The sequence below is a fragment of the Saccopteryx leptura genome, chromosome 6 (genome assembly GCF_036850995.1).
Source record: "Saccopteryx leptura isolate mSacLep1 chromosome 6, mSacLep1_pri_phased_curated, whole genome shotgun sequence".
Classification (NCBI taxonomy): Eukaryota; Metazoa; Chordata; class Mammalia; order Chiroptera; family Emballonuridae; genus Saccopteryx; species Saccopteryx leptura.
The window spans coordinates 67,563,212-67,582,871 of NC_089508.1; the positions used below are offsets into that span (position 1 = coordinate 67,563,212).

Consider the following 19,660-nt stretch of genomic DNA (forward strand, 5'->3'; position numbering starts at 1 on the left):
CTGCGGACCGATACCGGTCCGTGGGCCATTTGGTACCGGTCCGCAGAGAAAGAATAAATAACTTACATTATTTTCGTTTTATTTATATTTAAGTCTGAACGATGTTTTATTTTTAAAAAATGACCAGATTCCCTCTGTTACATCCATCTAAGACTCACTCTTGACACTTGTCTCGGTCACGTGATACATTTATCCGTCCCACTCTAAAGGCCGGTCCGTGAAAATATTTTCTGACATTAAACCGGTCCGTGGCCCAAAAAAGGTTGGGGACCCCTGCTATAGGTGATGCTTGGTAGGGGGTATGTGTTTGGTTAGTCTCATCAATATCCTGATGGGGAAGGAAAGAACACACACAAGAAAACATTTCTATGAATACAAATGACACTGGTATCCGGTCAGGGCAAGGTGCTGGTTCAGTGCCACTGTGGCCTCTCCTGCCTCACTGCCAGGCCTGACCCTGTCCCCTGAGGCCTGGTCATTCTTCTGCCAGCTCGTCCTCATCTCCCATAGGCCCTAGTGGGGAGGTCAAGGGCCCTGGCTGGGTCGGCGGGGGCTGGTTTAGATGGCTGAACAGCCCTGATGGGGCTTGTGTTTGTTTTTCAGGGGGATGACAGTCACCTGATGGTGTTCTGTGAGCTCCTGGGCCTGGACAGTGGCAAAGTTGCTCAGTGGCTGTGCAATCGCAAAATCATCACGACCTCTGAGACAGTGGTGAAGACCATGACCAGGCCGCAGGCTGTTAACGCCAGGGACGCACTGGCCAAAAAGATCTATGCTCACCTGTTTGACTACATTGTGGAGAGAATTAACCAAGCGTTGCAGTTTTCAGGCAAGCAGCACACTTTTATTGGTGTTTTGGACATTTATGGGTAAGAATTCCTTCGGTGATCCTGTCTTTCTTTTCTTGAATGTCAAATGCCCATTACTTTTAGATCATTTTGTTTGTGTTTCTCCTTTCTGTTTCACATGATCAGAAAGATGGTGTTCTCCGGTTTTGCACAGACAGTGTCTTATTTAGTGTATTAAGTAAATGCTAATTTAATAATGGCCACACCAGAGGCCCTGGCCAGTTGGCTCAGTGGTAGAGCGTCGACCTGGCATGCAGGAGTCCCGTGTTCGATTCCCAGCCAGGGCACACAGGAGAAGTGCCCATCTGCTTCTCCACCCCTCCCCCTCTCCTTCTTCTCTGTCCCTCTCTTTCCCTCCTGCAGCCAAGGCTCCATTGGAGCAAAGTTGGCCCGGGCGCTGAGGATGGCTCCATGGACTCTGCCTCAGGCGCTAGAGTGGCTCTGGTTGCAGCAGAGCGATGTCCCACATGGGCAGAGCATCGCCCCCTAGTGGGCATGCTGGGTGGATCCTGGTCGGGCGCATGCGGGAGTCTGTCTGACTGCCTCCCCGTTTCCAGCTTCAGAAAAATACAAAAAAAAAATAAATAAATAAAAATAAAAAATAATAATGGCCACACCAGGGCTCACCATCTGCCAACGACCCGCTGGGTGGTTCCCATGCACTTTCTCACTTCTCCCTGAACAACCCTGTAATCATCCCCGTTTTAAAGAGGAAGCTACCAAAGCTTAGAAAGGCCCAGAAATTTGTGCACAGTCACTCTGCTGGTGGGAGGACCCAGCGCTGCGTGAGATTCTCGCCCACTGCATCTCCTGAGAGAGACCCTGTGAGGTGTGAGCCCTGATACACCATCCCGTTTCACAGGGAACGACAGTGCCCGTGGTCCTGTACCTCGCCCAGGCTCACAGACCAGAGGAGGACTCCAGCCCAGGCCTCTTACCAACCCACCTCCTCACCCTGAAGTCTTCATCCTTTCCTAGATAAGGAAGGGCTTGTTATTGCCCTCAGCCCTTCCCCAGGAGTTCCCACACTGGAGTCTTATTCTTCCTCCTTCTCTCCCATCCTACTTTTTTAAACCCCGTGTTAGTCCCGTGCTAAAGATGCTCACGGAATAGCCAGAGGGAGTGTGCAGGGCCAGGCCTGCATGGAGGTGGGCTCTGAGGAGACCACTGCCTTTCGGGCTTTTATTTGTCAGCACTTGGCCTTCCATGGTAATCACGACCCCCCCCCCCCAGGACCAGCCCTGGTTTCTCCATGGGAAAAGGGGGGAAACTGTCCCATGAAAGGTTGGGGAGTGGTCAGCCCCCCATGCCTGTGCAAAGCAGCTCAACCCCCCTCCCCATGCAGAGGGGCAGCTGGCTCTGGGCCTCCCCACCTTTTGGGGAAGGGTAGGCAGAGGAGCCACAGTGAGCCCAGGTGAAGAGTGTGCCTCAAGCAAGTTACTTTGTTTAATTTAGACCCTAAATTAATACATGTGATGACTAATTAATAGTGTATGTCAACAGTTATAAAATGCTGATAACATTGCTGGGATCGTCTACTAAATTATTTACCTTTCTTTGTTCTAAGAAAAAGTATGTGAGCAGCCAGTAATAATTTAAAAAGACTTGTAAAAAGAAATAGTCCTGCTTCACAATAGTTTATGGTGGAAATAGGTGATTGTTACATTATTCTCTGTTCTTTTCTGTGTTTTTAAATTGTCTTAAAAATAAATAGATCTTTATTTTAAGACTGTTATTTCATTCACCCAACAAATATCTGTGTGCCAGGCAGTCTGTTGAGTGTGATTGGTGAACAGCATAGACACCTGGCCCTGCCCTTTGAGACTGAAGTCTGAGTGGCCAGGCAGTGGATATTAGATGGGGTGACTCCTTTGAAGGGAACAGGGAAGGTATGGGAGGTACTGGGGACGGGCAGGCAGGAGGGGCAGCTGAGTGCCAGGAGCAGTGAGGGAGGTAGGAGTCCCACCCAGGAATTTGAAGTGTTGGGCCAAGTGTGCACACCTGAGACAGGAGGAGTACTTATAAATTCACAAGAACTTCTTAGAGTATATGTTAAATTTAATTTTTTTAAGTTTTTTTTTTTTGTGTGATAGAGATAGAGAGAGAGAGTGAGGGAGATAGGAACAGACAGACAGGGAGGAAGAGAGATAAGAAGCGTCAATTCTTCATTGTGGCTCCTTAGTTCCCTTAGTTGTTCATTGACTGCTTTCTCATATGTGCCCTAACCAGGGGGCTACAGCAGACCAAGTGACCCCTTGCTCAAGCCAGTGACCTTGGGCTTCAAACCAGCGACCTTTGGGCTCAAAGCCAGCAACCATGGGGTCATGTCTAGGATCCCATGCTCAAGCCAGTGACCCCGCCCTCAAGCTGGTGAGCCCGCGCTCAAGCTGGCGACCTCGGGGCTCCGAACCCAGGTCCTCCACGTCCCAGTCCGATGCTCTATCCACTGCACTTCTGCCTGGTCAGGCTAATTTCTTTTTTTAAGGGAAAGGAGGCGAGATAGAGGGACAGACTCCCACATGTGCCCTGGCTGGGATCTACCCAGCAACCCTGATCTGGGGCCAATGTTTGAATCAGCCAAGCTATCCTCAGTGCCTGCGGCTGACACTCGACCGTACCGAGCCACTGGCTGTGAGAGGGGAAGAGAAAGGGAAGGGAGAGAGGGAGGGAAGAGAAACTGATGGTCGCTTCTCATGTGAGCCCTGACTAGGGATCAAACCTGGGACATCCACATGCTGGACTGACAGTCTGTCCACTGAGCCAACCGGCCAGGGCCAAATTTTAATTTTGAAATTAAATTCCTCTTCCAAAATTATAACACTGGATCCAGAGCTGTGAAGGCCTGGGACGGGGAGGTCAGATCCCCGGGAGTGAGCCCTGTAGCTCCCGGGTTGTGTGGCCCCGAGAGAGTCACAGACTCTCTCCCAGCCTCAGTTTCTGTGTTATGAGATGGGCCTCTGTCGCAGGGTTATTATAAAATTCAACTGGAAGAAATGGTAAAGACATCTTAAAACCCATAAGCTTTGTTCCAGTGTGAAGTGTTATCAGAGCTATTGTGCTTCTACATTTTAAGTCATTGATTTAGCTCTTTCCATGGGTTTTAAACTTTAGCTCTGGGGAAGGTGCGCCAAAGGGCAGGAAAATAATAACTGATGCTTGGCATTCCGCCCCTGCTCTCCAAAGCCTGGCTTTGCCCTTGACTGTGGGCCAGGGAGCACAGTGAGGCCCTTTTCACCGTCCCCCGCCGGCCCTGGCCTGTCTGCGGTGTCCAGCCTCGAGACCCTCCAGAGAGCCTGTGGAGCGAGGCTGTCAGAGCTGTGTAGGTTCGGCTCCTGTTCCTCGTCACCCTGAATGTGTTAAAAAAAAAAAATTGAGGCCCTTAATCTACCCAGGCAGCCTAAACTGAGCCAAAGTGGCTCAGTCAAGCGACACTCCCAGGGGACCCAGGGTTGGCACTGGCAGGAACCCTGGGGATTAGAGCAATTAAGAACCAAAGCTTTGGAGGCACCAAGAGCTGGGGTCAAATGACATGTCTGGCACCACTTGCTGGCCGCTTGTCTCAGTGATGGCCACCCTCTCCTCTGACCTGTGCAGCAGCGGGGTCTCTGTACCCCTCCACCCAGGTAGGGTGAGAGGAACTATGTGTATCCATGCTAATACCGCAGCGCTGGGGGAGCTTCCTCCTGGGAGCAGTGGTCACCTGGCCAGGTGGCAAATCTGGTGCCTGAGTTTTGTTCAGCCAACAACATGTTTTACAGAATGGGATAATTCACATAAAAGTCCAGATTTCTGGCTTCGCTTGCAAATCAGGTGATCTAACACACCTGCCCTGCGTCGCCTTGGCCACAGCTGGTGGGGGCCGAGCAGCAGCTGCCCCGTCGGACAGGCCTGTTGGCCGTGGTCCCGCACGACTCACTGTCGGCTGCTCTCTCCAGCAGGCTGGCCGTTCCGTCAGCCCTCAGTGTGCAGCCCCAGGGCAGTTCCAGAGACAGCACTGCAAGACTCAAATGGACGCTGTGCCATGTCTGTCTTGGACCTGACGGGGTCTTCGGGGCTATAGGTATCAAATGGCCTGGCCCTTTTCTTCCAAGAACTAAGAGCACCGCCCTGGGGGAGACAGAACTGTGCTGCCTCTCCCTCCAACAGGCACCAAGCAGGGAGTAGCAGAGCATCGGTGTGCGAGTCGGGCCGCTCACAGCAGTCTGACAGTAGCTGTGTGTGACCTTAGGCAAGTTTCCTAACCTCAGAGTCTCATCTCCTCACCTACAGAGTGATCATGCAGCTATCCGTGTTGTGAAAATGAACAATGCACGTTATGGTGAGGGGCCCACTTCAATGTCCGCCTCAGGGGAGGTGTTTTGAACATGCCAGACTCCTTCTGAGGCAACCTGGGAAAAGCTGGTTTATAAACCGACTGCCAAGCTCTCGGGTGTATTTACAGCTTTCAGAAAACGTAGCAAGCTTTTAAGCTATAAACATTGTCCAAACCTACTGACCGATACGTCCTCCAAGTTGTATTTTAACTTGTTTAAACTGTATTTCAGTTTTGAAACCTTTGATGTGAACAGCTTCGAACAGTTTTGCATCAATTATGCTAATGAAAAACTGCAGCAGCAGTTTAACCTGGTAGGTGACTTTTCTGCCTTCTTAACTCATTCTCGGCCCTGTGTGCAGGGGAACGGGGAAAGAGGCCGTTAGGCTTCCTTTCTCTGCAAGTCCTCAGCGACGGAGCTGCATGCTGGGGTGCTCCACCCCCTCGTGGCTGTATCTTGACATCGCACTTTCCCACCCTCCTCTATTTTATCTTTTTGGAGCCGCCTGCCAACTTTTCCGTTCCAGGTCTTCATCTGTCATTCTTGGATCCAGACCCCCTATGCAGCCAAACCATCTAATTTATTTCCCGAAGGCTTCACGTCTTTGCAAAACTTTGTATCTTTGCACTTGCTGCCCTGTCTGCAGTAACCCACCTGCTGTTCCTGTCCTTTCCCCACCCTTCCCTCTTCACCTGGTGAACCCTCCTGCTTGTCTTTAGACATTCTGCTTCTCCCACACAACTCCAAAGAAAAGATACTGTGACATCATGGAGAGCATGGACTTTTGCCCAAACTGAACTGGGTTTGAATCTCAGCTCTACCACCTGCTTCCTCCACTGGGACCTTGGGCTGTCTGAGCCTGTTTCTTCACTTTAAAAATGGGTCAACAGTGTCCACCTAATATTGTTATGAGGAGAAGACCTAACATTGAATCATATTCAGTGAGTGTTTCTTTTCTTTGCGTTTCCTTACCCCAGAATTAATCCAGGTGTAAGCATTCAATTTCATCCCACTGCAAATTTCCATTTCATTAGCACTCTCAAGGATTCCCTGGGCATTTAGCATTTAATAACCACAGCAAAGGTTTATTTCAAGGAGATACGCAACACAACTAAAATATATATCTGCAGCCCTGCCCTCTGCTAGGACACCAGCGTCATGTTGTCCCCAACATTGACCTTTACTTCAACTTCAAAAGAACACATATGCAAGACACCCCCTGTAAATATCGTATCAGAGGCTGCAACTCCATTTTCCTCCTGCTCTTCCTCCTTTTCCCTATCCTCCTCTTCCCCTTTCTTCCTCTTTTTCTCCTTTTTGTTTTGAGTCATCTGTCAACATGCAGAGCCTCCTGGGAGGAGTAATACCTTAAAATATCAGCATAGCAGCCCTAGTGAGGAGCGTCTCCAGCTCCTGTCTCCTAATTCCGGCTGCTGCTAAACAGCAGCACCTGGTGTCGACAGTGACAAAGCCTCCTCCTTCCGCCTCCTTACCCTCCACGCTCCTTTTTGTGGCTAAACCACCACCATTGACCTGGTGTCCTGCCTCACTGTCCTAACTTGTGGCTCTTGGTCATCTTCCTCCCCGAGTCCTCTGTGCCACCTCCCGAGCCTCCCGCCACGCCAGAACTGAGTCCTGCCTGGCCTCTCCGCCTCTAGTCCTGCCTGCAAAGGCCTTCACCCCCACCCCAAGCCGACCTATCTCTCTAGGCCCCACGTGATCCTCCCTCACTCCTCTCCTTCCCGGGTCCTCACTGCCTCTAGGAAAAGGCGACAGAACCAGAGATCTCTGGACACGGGAGGGTCATGCATGTCCCCACCCCTCCTTACAGTGCTTTCTGTCGCCCCCTCACAGCTGTCTCTCTCACTGGCCAGTAAAAGCATCGTCTGCTTCTCAACCACCTATTCTGCATTCCTGTGTCGGCGCTGCTACCACTGGCTCTCCTGTGGGAGGCTCTCTCCTAGCTGTTCCCCCCCACCCCCACTCCTGCTGCTTGCAGCCAGGATGAGCCTGAGTCAGCCCACTGGGAAGCGAAACAAGCAGTGAACAAAAAGCTCTCCAAGTTGCTGGCTTCTCTTACGGGCCCCACAGCCAGCATTCTCAGGCAGGCTGGCTCTGTCCTCAGTAGCAGCAGTGGCCATGAGCAGGGAGGACCCCAGGCCCACCCTGAGTACCCGCAGTGATGGAAGTGACAGGATGTGGGCACCCACTCAGACTGGGCGGGGGCGGTGCCGTGGTGTCTAAACCCATAATAGGAACTCAGCAGCATTGCTCATGGATGAGAGGCGTAGCCAGTACCTCTGGGTCTCCCGTAAACATTACCAATCTGTCACATGATCCCGTTTTCCAGATGCTTATATCCTGCTCTTCAGAAGCACATTTTAACATTGTTTTATGTTCTGTGTTAACTTCTGGATTCCCAGCATGTCTTTAAACTTGAACAAGAAGAATACATGAAAGAAGATATCCCTTGGACTCTGATAGACTTTTATGACAATCAACCAGTTATTGACCTCATTGAAACAAAAATGGGCATTTTGGAGTTACTGGATGAAGAATGTTTGGTAACTTTTAAAACTAATTGGATTTTTTTTTTCAATTTGTGAGTAGTAACAGATGAGCATATTGCAAAGTGGATTTTTAAAAACTGTACGTGTAAATTCCTGACGTGTTTCCCGGTTCGTTGGATATTAATGCAGGGACAGCAGTCCGTAGGGAACCTGGGAAGGCCAGGGGAGCCTCCCACACTCAGCATACGTAGCCCTCCCTTGGGCAACATGCATGACGTCTTAGGTCATGTCCAGCAAGGAGGCGCCCTTCGAGGCCGTCCCTGGGTGTGTCTAGAGAGAACATGGAAATAGCAAGTAACCCCATGCCAGTAATGACTAGCTTTCTTTTACTTCCTGTGAGTCATCCATCGGGAGGTGTGGCTGAGAAGTCGCCCCACACACTTGCAGAGGCGAGGTCTCTGAGGGTCTCTCCAGCCTCGTTTCCCCTGGGAGGGCGGCTTTGTAGCGAGTCAGCCTCCCAGCATTTCCCCTGGCGCCACAGGAACAAGTAATCCCCAGGACACCATTCATGTTGGGGTTTAAAGGTTGTATTTTGAAGTTTAAACATATTGGTAGATTCTGTTTCTTTTCTAGAGATTTATTTGAACTAAAAAAATGATGATAAGGTTGAGGACTTAACGGCATTTGCACCCTACAATTCTCAACCCCCTGGTGCTGCCTGTGCTTCAGCACCTGCAGTGATGTGAGATTCCAGGGCCAGCGCCAGTGCCAAGCATTCTGAAATGATCTACTTGGGGCACGGGGCAGAGGACAAGGGGGCCTCTAGGAAATCACAGGCATTCCCAGGTGACCAGGTGTCACAGAGAAGCATGCAGGAGCCATTGGAACACAATGGGGTATTAGAGTCACAGCATTCCGGCTGAATAGACTTGACAGCTTGAAAACCACCAGCATCAAGAACAAGTTTTGCAACTAGCTTTGTTTGAGGAGGGAAGGTCTCAGCGCAAGGAGATAGTTATTTGTTGGGCAGTAAAACAAAAGAAAACTGATTTCCTGGAGAAGGGACTACATTTAGGTGCCAGTCTTTCCCTAAAAAAACTGAGAACAAAGTCATGTTCACGTAATGGAATCCATGCTACATTTTCCTGAGCCTTTGGACTTCTTTGGGGAATAAAATACAAAAATACTATATACTGCACCATGACTTTATGGACACACTGTATAATGTCAAATCACTGGGTATACATCTGAAACTAATAAAGTATTGTTATGTCAACTGTAATTGAAAAATTAAAAAGATATTTTAAAAAGAGAGAATGAGCGCTTTTCCTTACCTCTATGCATCTTTCATCTCTAGTTTCTTTACTTGCTGTTTGGTTTGCTTTCTCTTCCAGTTACCACATGGAACCGATGAAAACTGGCTTCAAAAGCTGTATAATAATTTTATCAACAAGAACTCTTTGTTTGAAAAACCCAGAATGTCAAATACATCCTTTATCATCCAGCACTTTGCTGACAAGGTATAGTGAGAGTCTGCCGGGTGCTGCCTAGCAGGGGCCAGAGCGGGCAGGCTCTTCCGGGTTGGAGCTTTGATGAAGGATGCGTGTATACACAATTCTTCATCTGTTCTGTTGGACTGCTTTAAGGATAAACGTGTTACTAATGGACCTCATTTCTGAGCTTGGATTTATCATGAATTCATTAACCTCTGATCATTTTATTTTCTCCACAAAACTGTGATAAGACAGCATAATTGTTTCTTTATAATAAAAAAAAGCTGTATCTTTTTTTTTTTTTAAGGTTTTCCTTTTTATTAAGTTGCAATATATTGATTGGTAACTTAGGTTGGCTGAAGATGCTGGGTTTTCTAGGTGATCTTCATTTTCTTCCTGATACAACTTTTTATGAAACAAATGTTACTCTCATAGAAAGAAATTTTTAAAAAAAAAATCACATTGCAGAAACCTTGGAAAACACAGGGTGAGACAAAAATAGTGAGAACATGAAACAAGGTTTATTCTTGTATTATTTATTAATTACAGTATTATTTTCCATACAAACAATTGTAAACCTATACTGCTCACAAAAATTAGGGGACATTTCAAAATGAATATGAAGCAATAGAAGAAGCATTTGATTGTTTTTATTAAACAAGAACATCAGAAAAGCAAACAACAAGTCAAAGAAAGTTGTTCGATTATGCAAATTAGACGGAAAACTAACTTTTATTTCATTGGTGAAAATGCACTATACAAAAGGCTGAAAGGTCTGATCAGGCGGTGGCACAGGGGATAGAGCGTCGGCCTGGGATGCGGAGGATCCAGGTTGGAGACTGAGGCCGCCAGCTTGAGCGTGGGCTCATCTGGTTTGAGCAAGGCTCACTGGTTTGAGCCCAAGGTTGCTGGCTCGAGCAAGGGGTCACTTGCTTTGCTGTAGCCCCCCCCCCACCCCAGTCAAGGCACATATGAGAAAGCAATCAATGAACAACTAAGGTATGGCCGTAAAGAATTGATGCTTCTTATCTCTCTCCCTTCCTGTCTGTCTCTATTTGTCCTTCTCTCTGTCTCTCTCTGTCTCTGTCATACACACACACAAAAAGGCTATAAGTACTAGAGTATCTGCACATTCCTTGATCCCCTAATTTTTGTGAGAAGTATATTTTTCCCCACCCTGAAGAAGGGGGGTGGAGATAAAACAGCATAACTACCTGCTCTAAACATGTGTTCTCATCTCATTTATCTTTTCCCAAGGAAACTCCTGCCCTCAGCCGGGTGTTGCTCTCGTGTCCTGGCCCGTGCCTGAGGACCCTGGGATGAGGCTGTGCTTGTCTGTCCCAGAGGCTGGTGCTGTCGGCTAGCATCTGCTGGCTGTGCCCAAGTGACGGAGGGCCTGGGAGGGGACAGGCTGGAACGCCGCGATAACCCTTGTGGCGAGAGGAGTGCTCTCGAATGCGATTGCCTTAGTGCTTAGAGAGTTCCAGATTTGGTTCCTGATGAACTGAATGATGATATATCAAGTGAAATTTTCAAGTTGTCCTTTATAATTTCACATTTGGGGTCCCATGGGGAAAAGGGAAAAAAAGGATCAGACTTCTTCCATAGCACATATGGGATTTATTTCAGGCAGCCCTCTTTATGGACACACAGTTTCTGTACATTAATTCTCTTGCCAGGCACTTCCAAGAAGTCCCTGCGAAAAGAACTATTGATACAGCGCTTTGGGTGGACTGCGGACTGGTGGACACACACACACACTGTCAGGCTGGCATAGTTCCCCATGCAGCTAGTCAGGGCATTGCAGGCATTGTGCAACTGAGGCAGCTATGCTTGGAGGCAACACGTCAGCACATCTTCCCTCGGTCCCCAGAGCCCCCAACAGAGGCACTCAGCTCCCTGTGACACTGTCCCCACAGACAGTCTTCCTGGGTCAGGAATGCTCTTCATTTATTACAGCTTTGTCAGTTTAGCCCAATGGCTTACACCACCAGCCTGGAAGAATTTGTATACAAGAATCCGGCGCCCTGGCTGGATGGCTCCATAGAGCATCTTCCCAATGTGCAGAGGTTGCCGGTTCGATCCCTGGTCCAGGCACATATAGGAACAAATCCTCCTCTCTTTCTCTCTCTCTCTCTCTCTCTCCCTCCCTCTCTCTCTCTCTCCCTCCCTCCATCCCTTTCCCTCCCTTCCTCTTTCTCTCTCTGAAATTATTATAATAATAATAAAAAGAATCCAAGTCCTTTCTTCACAAGGGAGTATTTATAGATAGCCAATGATCCTGGCTTCCACCCCAAACTGCACCAGTAAGGACACTAGAGGGACAAAGCACAGTCCTTACTCAGGGGTCACTGAACGCCCTGTTCGCCTCGAGGGTACAACACCCCCAAAAGCCTGTTTCTTCACAGTTAATTTTTATATTTTATTTTTAACATGTATTTTTTTATGAAGAGTATATATCACATATTAAAGTAGACTGTATAATTGAGGGGCTTAAACCGTTGGGGTCTGAATGTTTACGCACCCCCTTGGGTGGGTTGTAGTTTGAGGGGCTCCAGGAGCCCTGTGAATCCGAAAGGGCTGCACAGGAGCTACTGTGAGCCGAATCCGAGCAGTGCAGACACTGCCCCCAAACCTGACTGTGGGCTCTGGTGGTCCTCGAGGCTGTGTGGGCAGGTGGGCAGGGTTTTTTTTCTTTCTAGCCCATTAATGCTGATTTAGGGAAACATTTCTGTTTGAACTCAAATAAATTTGAACCACTGAGATTTTTTCCTCCTCCTGGTGGCTTCTGGAGCCAAGTGAACACCACCCCAGGTCTTAGACCTGTGTGTGTATTAACTGCCCGCATCACAGAGAATGGCCAGTGTGGCCAGAGGGTACTGACAGGTGAGAGTACAGAGTGACCAGCAGCCAGAGAGAAATCCAGGCAGCGGGCAGCCTGGCTGCTTCCCTCCGCTCACGCAGTCCCAGCTTTCTAAGCTGTATGGAGTGGGGTAGCTGTAAGAAACAGAAGCTCTCTTTGCTAGAAGATTGCCCGTATAGCCCCTTCATTACTCTTTCTTTAAGAAGAATAGTAGCTTGTGGTACTTAGATGCTGTTGGTGCTTGTCTCTGGAAATAATGAGTTCCTTTCTCTGCGTAGGTTGAGTATCAATGTGAAGGTTTCCTGGAGAAGAACAGAGATACTGTCTATGACATGCTGGTTGAAACCCTGAGAGCAAGCAAGGTTTGTCAAGTCCGAGGGGTAATTAATGTTATGCATTATGTACTTGACATGGACGTAGACATGGATCAGGAAAGACTGAGAAGGGTGAACGTGTGTGTGTACTGTCTTACAGTGGCAAATTAATTGTTAAGTCAGACGTACCCAAAACTGTTTTAGAATTGGGACTAAAATATGTTTCTAGCTTCTGAAAGCATGCAAATCTGTGCTATATGCAAACTTGGAAATCAAATGTGCAGATGACAGAAAGGAAGGACAGCTGATACAACCATTTAAAGAACCACAGTTCACATTTTCATTCATTCAGTCAGTCACAGAGGCAGGGTGGGGCAAAAGTAGGTTGACAGTTGTGAGTATACAAAATACAGAGTTTGTTTTTGTATTAGTTTTTATTAACTATTGTATTATTTTCTACATGAGTAATTACCAACCTGCTTTTGTCCCGCCCTGTGTTTATGCAGCACCTACGCTAGGCCAAGCCCTGTCCTAGCCTCTGGGGAGACAGAAGGGTCCCTGCCCCGGGGGAGCTCACAGCCTAGAGGGAGCGCCCTACGTTAAACACTAGCCAGGCAATGGGGAGCCGTGCAGGAGGGAGAGAGAACGGCAAGGGGGCAGCGGCTCCAGCCGGGTAAGCTCCTCCAATCCACGGCTCTGTGCGAGGAGCACTCTCACCAACAGAGTGACTTCTGGCTTTTTAACTTCCTCTTTAAACATTTTTTTATTAAAATTTGAGAGTGAAGGGTACTTTATAAGCCTTCATGTTTGTGAAGATTTGGTTATCATATTTATCTTTCTTCTTTTTAAAGATCCCTGTTCTTTGTTGGTGTTCAAGTATTTTGACCATTTCCCAGATGAGCATGGGCACCTCCACTAACGATCATAAATAAATCAGAGGCCATGGCACAACACCTCAGTTATTAAAATGTGAAAATGGCCTGCATCTTGTGTACAAAATTATTTTTATTTTTTATTTTTTGTATTTTTCCAAAGTTAGAAGGGGAGAGGCAGACAGACTCCCACATGCACCCGACTGGGATCCACCTGGCGTGCCCACCAAGGGGGCAATGCTCTGCCCATCTGCGGTGTTGCTCCATTGGGGCCAGAGCCCTTTTAGTGCCTGAGGCAGAGACCACAGAGCCCTCCTCAGCGCCTGGGCCAGCTTTGCTCCAATGGAGCCTTGGCTGCAGGAGGGGAAGAGAGAGATAGAGAGAAAGGTGAGGGGAAAGGGTGGAGAAGCAGATGGGCGCTTCTCCTGTGTGCCCTGGCTGGGAATCGAACCCGGAACTTCCACATGCTGGGCCAATGCTTGCCACTGAGCCAACCAGCCAGGGCCATTGTGTGCAAAATTAGTTGACTTACTTGGCTAATTGTTTGCTCATGCCCAGTCTTACCGTGGGGTCCTGTCTGGAAGATGAGGCAGATCGTGTGGAAACACAGACAGGTCTGTCTGCTAAGCACAAAGGCTGTTGGAGACATGGGAGTTTCAGAGCCATTCCTCCATGGGGGCACATGGATGCATCAGGCAGAGATTCCTCCCTGAAGGAGATCAGTGTCTGATTTAAAAGAAAAAATAAAAGGTTTACTCTATGATAGAAGATGTGGCATTTAAAGAAATAAATGCAAGGTAGAAATAAAATTTTAAGATAGTCCAGAGGAATTCTGCATTCTTTCCTGCTGGGCTACCAGGGAAGGTATTCTGAAGGGGGTGGGGAGAAACACATTTTAACAAAATCTTTTTATTTTTTATTTTATTTTTTTCTGAAGCTGGAAACGGGGAGAGACAGACAGACTCCCACATGTGCCCAACTGGGATCCACCCAGCACGCCCACCAGGGGGCGACGCTCTGCCCACCAGTGGGCGATGCTCTGCCCCTCCGGGGCGTCGCTCTGTTGCGACCAGAGCCACTCTAGTGCCTGGGGCAGAGGCCAAGGAGCCATCCCCAGCGCCCGGGCCATCTTTGCTCCAATGGAGCCTCGGCTGCAGGAGGGGAAGAAAGAGACAGAGAGGAAGGAGAGGGGGAGGGGTGGAGAAGCAAATGGGCGCTTCTCCTGTGTGCCCTGGCCAGGAATCGAACCTGGGACTTCTGCACGCCAGGCCGAGGCTCTACCACTGAGCCAACTGGCCAGGGCCTAACAAAATCTTGAGTAATGCATTGGGTCTGGATCTGTGGGCATGAGAATGGGGGATGGGAGCGGGGAGAGTCCAGGTACAGCAACAATGTGAGACAAGGTCCACAGGTAGGTGTTGTAAATGTTTCCCTTACCCGATGCTTTGACTGATACCCACATAGACATTCTCTGCACCCAGTCCTGGGAAAGAAGCCACCATCATCCCTAGTGAGGGTGATCCACTTTTAGAATTGAGATTTGATCTAAAGATTGGCCAACATTGTCGCTTGACCCTCCCCTGGTTTAGATGGGCTTGTTGTGACCACTTACTTGGCTTGTACCGGCTGAAGCCTGTGGGTGAGCATTTTCAGACACTGAAATTCTCTCTGTTCGTTCCAGTTTCACCTCTGTGCCAAATTTTTCCAAGAAAATCCAGTTTCTCCTTCCCCCTTTGGTTCAGCGATCACAATTAGATCTGCAAAGCAAGTCATCAAGCCAAACAACAAGCAGTTCCGGACCACAGTGGGGAGCAAGGTACTGAGCAAGTGTGAGGGCGAGGGACCCATGGACACAGGCCAGGCCCCCCAGGGAGCCGGGCACTGGGAGGACCCACGTTCCAGGCCTGGACATGGGCACCAAGCCTCTTCAAATGTACTATAAACACAGGTGCCAAGAAAAGCAGTCGTTCATTGTTCTCGTACCTCAGCACATGGCACATTTGCTGAGTCAGTAACATGACTCACTGTATTTCCTGCTATGTGGGAATGTTGGACAGAGCAGTGTTCTGTCCAGAGCAGCAGGACACGCTAATAGTCACAGTCATGGGTTGAAACCTTTTATTCATGAAGTTAACTCTTCCTCTTAAGTTACCGAGGCAAGGCTTTTTTTTTTTTTTCTTTGCCTGTATGTCAGTATTACATTTCAGCAGGATGTTTCTTGTTGCCTTTGTCTCCTAGTTCCGCAGCTCTCTGTCCTTGCTCATGGAGACCCTCAATGCGACCACGCCCCACTACGTTCGCTGCATCAAGCCAAATGATGAGAAATTACCCTTTGAGTAAGTGTCCTCGTGCGGCAGAGGGGAGAACGCGGAGCCGGACTGTGTTTCCGTCATGATGTTGGAGAGTGTGCTTACCGTTGTCTGGAACTTTCCTGTTTATTGTTCAAAACAGTCCTGCCCTTTCCACAGAATGTTAGCACCACCCCTCTGGCTAGGCTTCCTTATCTTCAGCATTAAGTAGAAGGGCTAGATTTGAAAGAAGAGTTTACACTTGAAGTTTATGCAACCAAGGAAACCAAAACATGTCCCTTGATCATAAAAGAATTAGTATGTGTTTGAAGGAGAAAGGCTGGACAGCGGTCACAAGTTTCACCCTCAAGTGAAGAAGACACTAGACTAATTCCCTGGGGCCCCAGAGAAAGGACTCCAGACCCATGAGTGGAGTTCCTAGAGCCCCTCTCAGCTTACCAGAGCTGAGAGGTGTCTGTGGGGGTTGTGCTGCCCGTGAGGACGGTGAATGTGTCTGTGGGTCCCCCGAGGGTCAGGTCTGAGCCAGAGGGCCACCTGCTGGGTGTTCTGTGAAGGGAAGGCAGGCCTCCCGCGTCACCTGGATAGGGTCAGCTTGAACATTTCTTCCTCTCCATTGTCATTCGAAGCTCAGCCCAGTGGTCATTCGCCCCCCCCCCCGAAAGACCTGCTCCCTGTCACCTGTGTCAGAATCAGTCGCTTCTTCCTCTGCATCCTCCACTTTCTGAACTGTTTCACAGAGATGCGATTTTCATATGACCTCGACAAATATTTATTTAGTATCTGCTGTGTGTGTGGCATGTGGGTTACAGAGACAGAGCCCGCTCCCTAGGAGCTCACGGTCTAGGCAGCTCCGCTACACTATCTAGGGGGGTACTACCATCCATCACTGTGGCTTAACGCATTTTAAAATCGTCTTCTGTAAGGTTTGACTCCAGAAGAACTGTTCAGCAGCTGCGAGCCTGCGGCGTTTTGGAAACTATTCGCATCAGTGCACAGAGCTACCCGTCCAGGTACATCGTCCACCTTGCTGGGGGCGGACTGCCCAACTGCAGGTCTGTGCCGAGAGCCGAGGGGATGGCTGCCATGTATTTTGTCACATACTTTAGTAAGTGCCCCCATGATTTGTCCTACTGTGCTGTGGAAGGCCAGAAGAGGATGACACACAGGCAGTGTGTGGGGCAGAGGCTGCTGTCACTACCACCCATGACCCCTCTCAGCTGCTGGGGAGGGTCACCGCTGCCTCCCAGCGCACCTGGGGGAGGGAGCTGGGGTGGACCCGGGAGGACAGTCGTTGGAGGGGAGTGTTAACAGAATCAGTCCAGGTACAGGCAGCTGGGTGGTGTCCCAGCCAGGAGGCAGGTCAGAGGTCAGTGCCATGACCCCCAGAGCAGACTCCACCCACCAGCAGTGACGGGAAAGGCTGCAGGGTCTGCAGACAGGGTGGACTCCCTCTCTGGCGCACCTCCTTAGCTCCGCTCTGACTTCCCAGGTGGACATACATTGAGTTCTACAGTCGCTATGGTATCCTCATGACCAAGCAAGAGCTTTCGTTCGGCGATAAGAGGGAGGTCTGCAAGGTGGTTCTGCACAGGCTCATCCAGGTCAGTCTCGCTCCTCCTCGGTCAGGGGCTCTCACCGGGAAGTACGGCTCCCACACGCATTTCCTCACCATCGCCTCGTCTCTCAACCGTCGTCGTCATGAACGGCTAAGGAGAAAGAAAACGTGCCCTAAGCATTTGTGTGCTGAGGAGGTCAGAGCAGACACACTCCTGGGGTGTCGTCTCCTGGCGGCAGGAGTCACCTTCAGGGACCTAAATTCGGAACCTGGCTTTCCCCAGTGTCCTCCTGTCCTGCTTTGTTCTCCCACATCCTGAGGCTCTTCCATGGGCCCAGCTCATGTCACACAGTCAACTAGATGGTCACTAAGCCAGACGGTTCTGGACCTGGCACTCGGTGTGGGTTCAGATTATTGCTGAAGCAGTGAGTTATGATGGAAAAGAGAGGGAAGGAGTTCTGACAGTCCGGAAAAGGTGCCCCGAGGAGAAGCCGTTCCCAGTGCTGACGCCTCCTTGTGGAAGTCACAGGAGACTAAAGCTCCCCAGGCCCAACTGAGAATCACCCCTTCCCACCCCACAGATGGGCACCTCCACCCAAATCCATTTCTTCCCCCAAAGTGGCTTTAAGCAAACAAGTCAAAATCAAAATTTCTGAATCATGTTTGGAGTTTTTCTGCTTCGAGTCAGAGAGCAGAGAGGTAAAAATGTCAATGTTTTTGGCATCTTTGACTCTCTAAACATCTTTTCCAGATACGATAGGAAATCTGAAAAGATTGCGTTTCTGATTATCTTATTTTTCTCTTCCAGGATTCTAATCAGTACCAGTTTGGTAAAACCAAAATTTTCTTCAGAGCAGGGCAAGTGGCTTATTTAGAGAAACTCCGATTGGATAAACTGAGGCAGGGCTGTGTTGTGATACAGAAGCACATCCGTGGCTGGCTCCAGAGGAAAAGGTTCCTCCGAGAGAGGCAAGCTGCCGTGACCATCCAGCAGTACTTCCGGGGTCAGCGCACCGTGAGGTACGTGGGGCCCACGGAAGGGGGTGGATTGTGCACCTTCCTGTGCTGGTCACTTCCTGTCAAGGGCAAAGGGCCTTTCTCCTGGGACCAGGGTGCATGTCCCTCAGGTGGCCAGGAGCCTCCAGATGAGAAGGGTGTGTCCTTCAGGGGCAGGTAGCGCTGACTCTGCCCGCTGACCCCATGTGGGACAGGCGACAGCCAGGACCCAGAAGAGAAGAAGCCCCAATGCGGTGTCTGTCTCTGAAGAGGGTCAGAATTCCCCCATGAGACCTCATAGAGGAACTGGGCCCTGGGTCTGTGGGAATTGAAAATGCCTAAGAAATGAGGGCCCTGGTGAAGCTCTTGAGTAGAGATGTCATAAATAGCCACTGACCAGCCTGCCTGCCAGTGACCGGAGACACACCGTGCCTGAGGGGGTCGGTGACAAAGCCCTGCCAGCAAACACAGAACCCTGGGGCGTGGCTACGTGGTGCCCCCAAGGGGATGGCTGAGTGGAGGGCGGTTCCACCAGCCAGGCCCCTCCCACCCTCCCTGAGTGCTACCAAGGCCACACTGGGCTGCCCAGTGGGACAGGCGTTCTTCCCAAAATAACATCGTGTACTTCTGTGTCTACTGACTCTGTCCTTGGCGTGCTCTTAGGATGGTTGAGCAGGCGGGTGTGCCACGTACCTGACCTCTGCCTGAGCTTGAGGCCTGACCTCCAGTAGCATCTGGGCTTCTTCACGTGGTGGGCGCACCACAACCTTTACCTCAGCACGCAGCTCCCGCGCCCCCAGACCACCCCCTCACACGCACGTGCAGCCAGGCTTGCCTCCCATGCTTCTGAGTTCAGTTAATAACAGCTGTCTCCAGGGCAGGAAACCAGAAAGTTAGCTCCTTCCTCAAACGTGTGCTCCCTTTGCATTTGGGACTCGTGAGGGTCTGACTGTTCTGTGCACCCTTTCGCTGTCTCTTGTGTCTGTCCCATTCGTTCTGTTTCTGGGCACCGGCCCTGGATGAGGCCTTCATCATTGCTTGCTTTACACTCTAGAGTGTATCCCTGCCTTTCTTTCCATCTTCCTACAGCAAGGCCTGATTGACCCCCTGTCCTGCTCCTGCCCTTAGAGCCTCCAGTGGCCCCAGAGTCCTACATTAGAGCATTCAGTCTTTGACATGGTTCTCAAGGCCCCCGTGGCCTAGATGCATTTGTAAGAATGGAAGCTCCGTGAGGATGGGGACCAAACTTGTCTGGTTCCCATTACATCCATACTTAGGAACTAGCACAGTGGCTGTCACATAGTAGGTGTTCAATAAATAAATAAATATATATATATATATATATTTTTTTTAAATAAACAATTCCATCTATTTTTCTAACCTTACTGACTAATTTTCTCCATGTAGCTTATATTCTGGCAATTTTAGACAGATTCCTTTTTCTGAATGTCTGAGGCACTGCTAGGCCTCCATGCCTTCATTAGTTTCTCAGTATGAAAGGCCTTTTCCAACCTTTGCTATTTACAGAAATCCTTTTCCATCCAGGGCTGGCTCACATATCAGCACTTTCCATGCAGTTTTGTACAA

At 49.5% G+C, this 19,660-nt stretch overlaps 1 protein-coding gene across 2 annotated transcripts in view; it reads left to right on the top strand.

Annotated features, from left to right (window-relative positions):
- The window catches only part of MYO5C (myosin VC), a 114,102-nt gene that overhangs the window by 44,841 nt on the left and 49,601 nt on the right, over positions 1 to 19,660 (top strand). For both annotated transcript variants that reach the window (XM_066341824.1, XM_066341825.1), the window contains exons 10-19: positions 604 to 869; positions 5,393 to 5,474; positions 7,585 to 7,725; positions 9,066 to 9,191; positions 12,306 to 12,389; positions 14,895 to 15,029; positions 15,452 to 15,549; positions 16,446 to 16,532; positions 17,012 to 17,123; positions 17,886 to 18,097. In XM_066341824.1, the coding sequence (XP_066197921.1) occupies positions 604 to 869; positions 5,393 to 5,474; positions 7,585 to 7,725; positions 9,066 to 9,191; positions 12,306 to 12,389; positions 14,895 to 15,029; positions 15,452 to 15,549; positions 16,446 to 16,532; positions 17,012 to 17,123; positions 17,886 to 18,097 (1,343 nt within the window). The remainder of the gene's footprint in view (positions 1 to 603; positions 870 to 5,392; positions 5,475 to 7,584; positions 7,726 to 9,065; positions 9,192 to 12,305; positions 12,390 to 14,894; positions 15,030 to 15,451; positions 15,550 to 16,445; positions 16,533 to 17,011; positions 17,124 to 17,885; positions 18,098 to 19,660) is intronic.